At 37.8% G+C, this 8702-nt stretch overlaps 2 protein-coding genes across 2 annotated transcripts in view; one reads left to right on the forward strand and one right to left on the reverse strand.

Moving 5' to 3' along the window:
* The window catches only part of LOC132176944 (protein SIEVE ELEMENT OCCLUSION B-like), a 60214-nt gene that overhangs the window by 39861 nt on the left and 11651 nt on the right, over positions 1-8702 (forward strand). Inside the window, exon 6 of the mRNA XM_059589108.1 lies at positions 744-838. Within this exon, the coding sequence (XP_059445091.1) occupies positions 744-838 (95 nt within the window). The remainder of the gene's footprint in view (positions 1-743; positions 839-8702) is intronic.
* LOC132179151 (protein SIEVE ELEMENT OCCLUSION B-like) overlaps positions 6668-8702 on the reverse strand; it is a 3682-nt gene continuing 1647 nt past the window's right edge. Inside the window, exons 4-7 of the mRNA XM_059591801.1 lie at positions 8543-8637; positions 8290-8420; positions 7580-8041; positions 6668-7458 (exon numbers count right to left, since the gene is read on the reverse strand). Coding sequence (XP_059447784.1) covers positions 6862-7458; positions 7580-8041; positions 8290-8420; positions 8543-8637 — 1285 coding nt within the window. The 3' untranslated portion in view covers positions 6668-6861. The remainder of the gene's footprint in view (positions 7459-7579; positions 8042-8289; positions 8421-8542; positions 8638-8702) is intronic.

Consider the following 8702-nt stretch of genomic DNA (forward strand, 5'->3'; position numbering starts at 1 on the left):
CCTCGTCCCACTTCTTATATAGGCATGCATAAGAGGAATTAAAAAAAAAAAAAAATTAGTATCTCGGTTATTTCAAATTCACATGACCCACATAATACAAAGCTCATGACGTTATTCACATACTACGTCACAACAATCAACAATTGCAGACGTGAGCATGGCGTTTCTAGATTTGTCCCTTTCACATGCTTATACGAGGTCGTGAAATTTGTGAAGAATTCGTTCAGCCTCATTCACGAGGATGTAAATATTAATTTGTGTTGAAATTAGTTGCACTCTCCAACCAACAACGTACTAAGGGTTGTTGTGATTTAATTTCCTTTTAATTTGTTAATTTTTTTCTGGGAAATGGTTGTTGGGGTTCAGCCTCATTTTTATGAGGATGCAAATATATATATATATATATATATATATATATATATATATATATATATATATGTGTGTGTTTAAATTAGTAACAGTACCTCCAACCAACAACGTCGTTGTTGTGATTAATTAATTCGTTCAGCCTCATTTATGAGGATACAAATATAGGTCTTGAAATTAGTAACAGTCTCCAAGACTCCAACCAGAAACTAATTAAGGGTTGTTGTGATTAGTAATGAGTAGATAAAAAAATAAAATATTACACGTAATATTACTTTTATAGGTTTCTAAATTTGGTGGAAAAATAAAATAGTTGACACATAATAATGTCCTGTTAAATATAATGCAAATATATGCTCATGGTTGCTTGATTTAAGTGACACGACACAGGAATTAACCCCCTTTGCTCAGAAAATCAACCACAGCCTCAACTCTCTAAAGATGCATATAAGTCTTTGCCATCAACAAAAAGGTTAGCCACCCTTTTGGGGAGTTAGGTCCATAATTTTGGGTAAGGGCAGATTCCACTTGTGCATGTTTAGAGAATGTCATTTTAGGAAGAAATTGGAATCTCCACATGGATTTGCTGGTTTGAAGTTTACTGCATTCTGGTTTATGCAGATGTAGTTCCTGTTGTTTTTATTTGTTGAGTTGTTTATATTATTTAGTTTTGTTGAGAATAATATTGTATATTGAATCACACTGTATAATGTACAGAAGGAGCCTATATATATAGGCTAATAATACAGACCTAGTAAAATAAGGAAAGATAAATTAAACATAGTAGACCTAGAATACCAAAGAAAGTAAATAACCTTAACATAATATTATTAACAGCCCCCCACAAGCTCAAGATGGAGTGCGAGAGACCAACTTGAGGTTCGAGACAAGATTGCCCGGGAGGATGTGACTTTGTAAAAAAAAAAAAAAATTTAAAAAAAAAAAGAAAAAAAAAAAAAGCCTATTATCTCTGTTATTTCAAATTCACCCACATGATACAAAGCTCATGACGTTATTCACATACTATGTCACAACAATCAACAATTGCAGACGTGAGCATGGCGTTTCTAGATTTGTCTCTGTCACATGCTTATACGAGGTCGTGAAATTTGTGTACCCTGATTATGGATAAAATTGACAGAAATCTACATTAGTAGTGAGAAATAAACCCTAAACTAAATAAGAAGGGAAAATAAACCTACGAAGAAAATAAAATAAAGAACATATAAAATATTATAACAACGGAAATGATATATTCTAAACATTCAAAGATATTCTAACAATGCCTACCCTTGCTGCCTTGCATAATTAGCACGCTAAAAGTTCTTCACATTACAATGAATTTGCTTATTATACTATGAAACGGCAACAATTTTCGTCTTTCAACTTGCCTGAACTACCAGCAAACCGGGCAGGCCTCAAAAGACTAAGCAAATTGTGGAAGAGTAGTTCAAACTGAACCCCCTATGAAAACAAACTATTATTCTGTTGATGTGTCACCAACTTCCATAGCACAGGAAATATAAGATCACAAATTTGACATTTTATTCGTCATTTGTTCATGTTGGGTTTTGAATTGTCAAATTCAGTGACAAAATACATTCATCCGCAATCTCGTCTACAGAGGTGTTGTGTCCAGAGAAGTCCTAGAAGATGTAGTTAAGCCTAAGCAATCATAATAGAAGACCTATATGATGCGGTTAAGTTTAATCAAATCAAAGAAATGAGCAAATCAAAATTCTTTAATTAGAGTTAAAATCAGAATTGAATAAAAATTCCGTATCCTGCACATATCTCAGTATTTGGACCATAACTTTCGGTTCAATAATCGGATTGAGGTGAAACTAGCGGCATTGAAAATCTAACTCAAACTTCTACAAATATTTGTGAAATAAGATTTTTATAATTCGGATGTTTCCTATGCCAAAATCGTCTTGTAAGATAAGGATGAAAATATGGACGAATCCTATTCCAACTGGAACTAGTTTTTCTTCCCATTTCAACTACTACTAGGTTTTCTTGTAGTCTATATATAGAGAGAGCTATTATGCACGAAATTTTAAGGAAATCCACATAAGAATTTCATGTGCTAAGAGAGCGTTTAATATATTGAGCATTAGGGTTAGTCTCTCTTTTAGAGTTAAAGGTTGTGCCTCCATCACAGATCATAAACAATCAAAGTCTACCGGAGTTCCGGTAAATTAGATCAAGTAGAAGAATTGTTCCAAATGTTCTGGAAATGGCTACTGCGGTAGAAGTCAAGTGGGTCGCTTGTTTTATGCAAGGAAGGGTCAACTTTAAAGGTTTTGTAAGTGTGAATTTCTTGTAATCCTTATTCTTTTATAGTTGATTGATTTCCTGGGTTTAGCCGCTCCGGAGAGGTTTTACTTTTAGAGAGTTCTCTAAAAGATTTCATCTTCGTCACCAAAACATTTGTGTCAGATTGATTTACTGTTTTACATATTTTGGTGAATGATTAGTTGTATGATTGTTTAATTCCACGAACTATATTTTGCATACACCTATTATAAACCCCCTTCTAGGTGACGTTTGGAGTTGTATATATTTTTTAATTGGTATCAGAGCAGGTTCACTCTGTTTGGATTAAATTCCTGAGTGACATCCTTGACTCCTTTGCAATGAATACTCCTTAGTCCCTTACCATGGATTTTGATGAGGATGACCTTTAGATGGCCTATAACAAGCACTTTAAGAAATTTGTTAAATTGAAGAAAAGCTATAAAATTTCCCTTAAAAAGCTTAATGATGGTGCGCATGAGAAAGAGTCTTTGGTTATTAAATTGTCTAAATCACATGCCTTAATTGAATCTTTTAAATCTGAAAGTACTATGCTTGTTGATAGCTTGGGTGCCTCTACTACATATGCTTCTAATTCATAAAGAAAAACTTTGTTTGTTAAGCCTGTGAAAGTTGAAGAAGTCAAAGCCAATATAGCTTGCTTGGAGATGGACAAAACTTATTGCATGAATAACTGTGTGAAGGCTGAATTCAAGGCTCCTTCAAAGGAACAAACTCATGCCAAGTTTGTTCTTACATGCCACCATTGTGAGATTATTGGTCACATTAGACCAAATTGTTCTCAGTTGAAATCCTAAAGACCTTGGAATAAGAAGGCTGCTCCTAAGAAAGAAAAAGGCGGTATAGAGTCATGTTTGTTTAGATCTAAGTTGTAACACCCCAGTCCCATATTGGGAAGATGAGAAGAAGCCCACATAGAGTGGATGGTTTATAGAGATAGTCATGGGTGCTAAGTCCCACATTGCCTAATTACTAGGTGAAACTGGGCTTTATAATGAATTCTAGGAAAGCTCTAAATTGACTAGTCTTTTTGGGGTGATAGCGCAGATGTGGCTAGCGCTTTTTTCATGGTCATTACAAGTGGTATCAGAGCCACCTAATAACGCCAGGTCATGTGGTACTGGAGCACTGCATGACGTGGACCTGACGAGGACGTCAGGAGTTTAAGAGGGGGAGTTTGTAACACCCAGTCCCATATTGGGAAGATGAGAAGAAGCCCACATAGAGTGGATGATTTATAGAGATAGTTATGGGTGCTAAGTCCCACATTGCCTAGTTACTAGGTGAAACTGGGCTTTATAATGAATTATATGGAAGCTCTAAATTGATTAGTCATTTTGGGGTGATAGCGCAGATGTGGCTAGCGCTTTTCCCAAGGTCATTACAAGTTGTGGGAAGGGCTCTGCTATGCGCTTTTCCCAGGCAATGTGACGTCCCACATTGCCCGGGCATGGAAAAGATGATATGTTTATATGAAATATACTCTCTCTAAATGGTATGAGGCCTTTTGGGGGGTAAACTCAATAATAAAACCGTGCGGGCTTGGCCCAAAGCGGACAATATCATACCACTTGGAGCAGGTATGTTACATATGGTATCAGAGTCATAGCCCAGCCTGAGATGGGGAGAGCGTGCACAAGCCCATGAGGGTTGCCAGCGAGGACGATGGGTCCTAAGAGGGGGTGATTATGACGTCCCACATTGCCTGGGCATGGAAAATATGATGTGTTTATATGAAATATACTATCTCTAAATGGTATGAGGCCTTTTGGGGGGTAAACCCAATAATAAAACCGTGCGGGCTTGGCCCAAAGCGGACAATACCATACCACTTGGAGCAGGTATGTTACATATATGTATATTCCTCCTCATAAGGGACAAGCTAAGCTTCTCCGAAATTTGTCCCTACCAGCCATCATTGTGGCAAAGTTAGTCATATTCGACATAACTGTTTTAAGTTGAAACCCCGTGAGCATAAGAGTGAGAATTCCTATTCTAGGAAATATTTTGTAGGGCTATGCACAATGATGAGGGAAGTGTTATCTAGGTTCGATGTGTTTGACAAGAGTCACAAATCTCTCTATGTGGTATAAAAAATAATTTATAAGTCCTTCTAGTTGGCCTAAATTACAAATTACTCTCTGTGGCATTAAAAAGAAATTATAGGTGCCCAAGGTATGCCAAAATAACAGTTTACTTCATGAAATCTGCAAAATGTATAATGACTCAAAATACTTGTTTATCACAGTTTATGCGGAATTAATACTATGAAGCAATAAACAATTCAAGCACCAAAATATGTAAAGCAATAAAGTAAGCAGACACAGATATTTTTGTGACGAAGATGAAACCTTTTAGAAACTGTTCTAAAAGTAAAATCTCTTCAGGGCAAATGAATAACTAAAATTCTAAGAGATTCAATTTTCACCACATATGATCTCTCTTAGCACAGCCTCCGACGAACTCTTTAGGGTGAAAATTTGTGCATCTCTCTTCTATAATGATGTATATATATATATATCAGTACATCAAAACCTAGACCTGGGCCCACTAAAAGCACGTTTTTGGGCATAATAGGTACGGGTGTCCGGACAGATTAATTGGCTGTCCGGACAGGACCTTCCGGAGCAAAAATAGAGTTTCTAGAAAGCCTGTCCGGACAGCTTGTCCGAACATGGCTTGCAGTGGGGAGAAAACAGCATTCCTGAAATTCTGTCTAGCCTTGATCAACAGCTCCAATCGTTGAGCGTTTGTGGTCCGATTGAGTTGAAATTTTGCAGGGACGTTCATGACACATGAATCTACATTATGAACAGTGGAGATTGGATTTTGAGCATTCTATATTAGTGTTTGTGCTCATGAACAGTAGCCTCTGCATTTTGGAACGGAATTTAGCCAACACAAGAACTAACATAAAGAATTTTGCTTACATCAATTATGGGCAGCATTGAAAGGAAGCGATCGAAATAAGTCACCCTAAACCATCATCATCACTCAAGTTTTCCTTGTAAGAAAATTCTTTCCCTTGTTTTCTCGGCAACCAAACAGAGCTCATGTGTGTTTTTTTTTTAAAGAGGTTTGACATATTTTGTACAATCAGATAAAAGAGGATAAGTACATTTTCTTCTATGGAGGAAAGGACAATAAATGGATCCAAGAATTTGGAAAGAAACAAACTTGCCCTGGCAAATGATCCAGTGATGAAGGAAAAAAAGATTTCGATAGAGTTGTTTTGCATAGGAAAAGACAGCAAAGGAGACGATGATGTCACGATGCTAGGGCGTTTTTGGAACAAAGTGGAAAGCCTTGTCTTCTCCAAAGAGTCCGAACATGACAGTGAGACACAAGATATCCAGAAGTTGCTTTCCTTCAAGAATGAGAGTGGATGGGCTATACTAAGCAAAATGTCTAAAGTGGTTGTCAGTGGTGCTGGAACTACAATTCTTAAGGTGTTCGATGAGTTTGAAAAATGGAAGGAGTACGTGCGTAAGATTGGCTTTGAAGCTTGTTTTAAGGAGCACCATGACAAGGTTCTTCAAGGGGATCGCCCATGTTGCCGTGTTGACATCCCAATTACTGCTGGAAAGATCCCAAAGCTTATGAAATGCCCTCATTGTCCCCGCGTCATGGGGACCTATGTTAGCTTCAAGTGTTGCCACATTGATGGTGCTATCAACGGGCTGCATTAGATGGCAACCACTCTCTATTCTCTACTAATTATATCTCGATCCACTAAATAATGAGTTTCGTGCTATGATAGAAGTTGTTGTGTAATACTACAATAAAGGGCATCCTGATTGCGTTTGAAGTTTGATGCTTTTGTCATGGATCGTATATATGTAATATATACTTTAATGTTCATGTTAGAATTCATGGAGGTCATCTTTGTTATGCTCAATTTAGTGCTAGATAATGGTTTCGGGTGTTTGATATATATTTGCATTCATTTTTCGTAGCTGATTTTTCATTCTTCGCAATAAAATTCACGTCTTAAGATATTTCTCTACTCCACTTTATTCCATAACTGCTTCTTAAATAAGCTCACAACCGAGACTTGTACTACAAGTTAACAAGGACTCTGACTTCGACTTCAACTTAAACTAGGAACTCGACATGCATCTTGATAGATGCTGTCCTTATTGAAACACTTGAGAAAGAAAGAAGCCACATATATAATTAATGCACTCCGTTGGCAGAACCATCACTGTGGCAGCACTTGAAGCTTATATATGTCTCCATGATGCGGGAACAGTCGGGGCATTTCATGTTCTGAAGAATTCTTCCACTGGTGTTGGAAATTTCAATGCAGCAACAGATGTGGACAGTGCGAAGAAGCTTGTTATGGTGGTCTTTGAAAGTGAATTCAAAGCCCTTGTCGTGCACAAACCCCTTCCATTTGTCAACCTCCTGCACAACGTTGGACATAGTTGTCCCATGACCACTGAGCACCACATTAGATCCTTTTGTCAGCACAGCCCATCCGCTCTCATTCTTGTAGGAAAGCAGTTTCTGGATTTCAAGTGTCGTAGAGTCGATTTCGGTCTTCCTATGAGTCTTGGAAATGAACATGCTCTCAATGCCTGTCCAGAATCGACCTAGGATGTCCAGGTTGTCCTCTCCTTTGCTGCCCTTTCCAACGCACACCAACTCTATGGGAATCCTTGCTTCCTTTATCGCCGCATCATTGGCAAGTGCAGTCAGTCTTTTAGCAATTTGTTGGATCCACTCCTTGTCCTTGCCTCCGTAGAAAAAGATGTACTTTTCATCTTTGATCTGATCGAATAATTAACAAGTTATTTCTTGCAAAATGTGCATGCATGAATAATGAATGTGTGTGCGAGAGAGAGAGAGAGAGAGAGAGAGAGAGAGAAATAGATTTGTTAAATGAATTTACCCAGTTATCTATATTTGGGTGAACGTTGGTTGCTATGGAGACAAACCAATCCCTTCTAGTCGATAGATTTTCTTCCTGTAGGGTGGTGAAAGGGAAGGCCTTCATTCCCCATAATCTGATCATGTGGATTGCATTCTCATGTACCACCATTCCTTGCGGATTGACCACCACAACGGATGGATTAGTACCGTTGAAGTACCAATCCTCCTTGATGAATCTGATGCTTGCTTTTAGTGAAAAGTATTGCACCGCGTACCATGGGAAGTTAGACACCCAGTACTTAAACTTCTTTTGCAGCTCATCAGTCCATTGGTCCACAATTGGAATCCATACAATCTTATACTCATCACCCTTACTTATGGAATCATAAATTGACCTGAGACTTGAAATGTCATAATTGGATATGTCTAGCCCCGAAATGAACAATAACACATTCTTCCCCTTCACCACATCAATGTTAACCTGTTTGTGGCACACCATTAATTAATGGATACCAAGAAACTTGTGTTAGGAACGATGATTTCAAACATGAAGAGTAAGACAATTCTTCACACATTGTTCAGCCAAGGGTACCGATCGATAGATACGTACGTAGTAACAACATCCAGTAGTGCAAGTGGTAAGATTCCTAGCCATGACCGGACCAAAATATTGACAAACACTTCATACACAAGATAAAAATTAATATATATATATAAGATCGAGCATACCGGTATTTTGGTAAAACCATCAAACAGGGGCTGCGGGTTGTCCTTGGAATAAATCAGTGCTTTAATTACCTCCATGATCTCCGTACGGGTTCGAAATATTTTTTTGAGCTCCCAATAAGCCTTTCCCTCCTCTGTGCATTAAACCAACCATTAACATCTCTAATCATGATTAGAGTGGTCCATGAAAAAATCATCTAATTAATTAGGAAATTAAGTTGCATCCTTGCAAATGAAAAGAGCCAAGAAAGCTGACCTATTTGTTGCCTACAAAGTGTTATCTGCCTCCTGAGTTTCGTGAGGATGACGTTGATCTTCTGAGAGAACTGGGAAAGTTCCTGCTTCTTGTCTCTGTAAATCGGGCCAAGCCAAAGTAGTGGCCAACCACGGTCAAATTTAACTACTCTAGTGAGATG

The sequence above is a fragment of the Corylus avellana genome, chromosome ca4, assembly GCF_901000735.1.
Source record: "Corylus avellana chromosome ca4, CavTom2PMs-1.0".
Classification (NCBI taxonomy): Eukaryota; Viridiplantae; Streptophyta; class Magnoliopsida; order Fagales; family Betulaceae; genus Corylus; species Corylus avellana.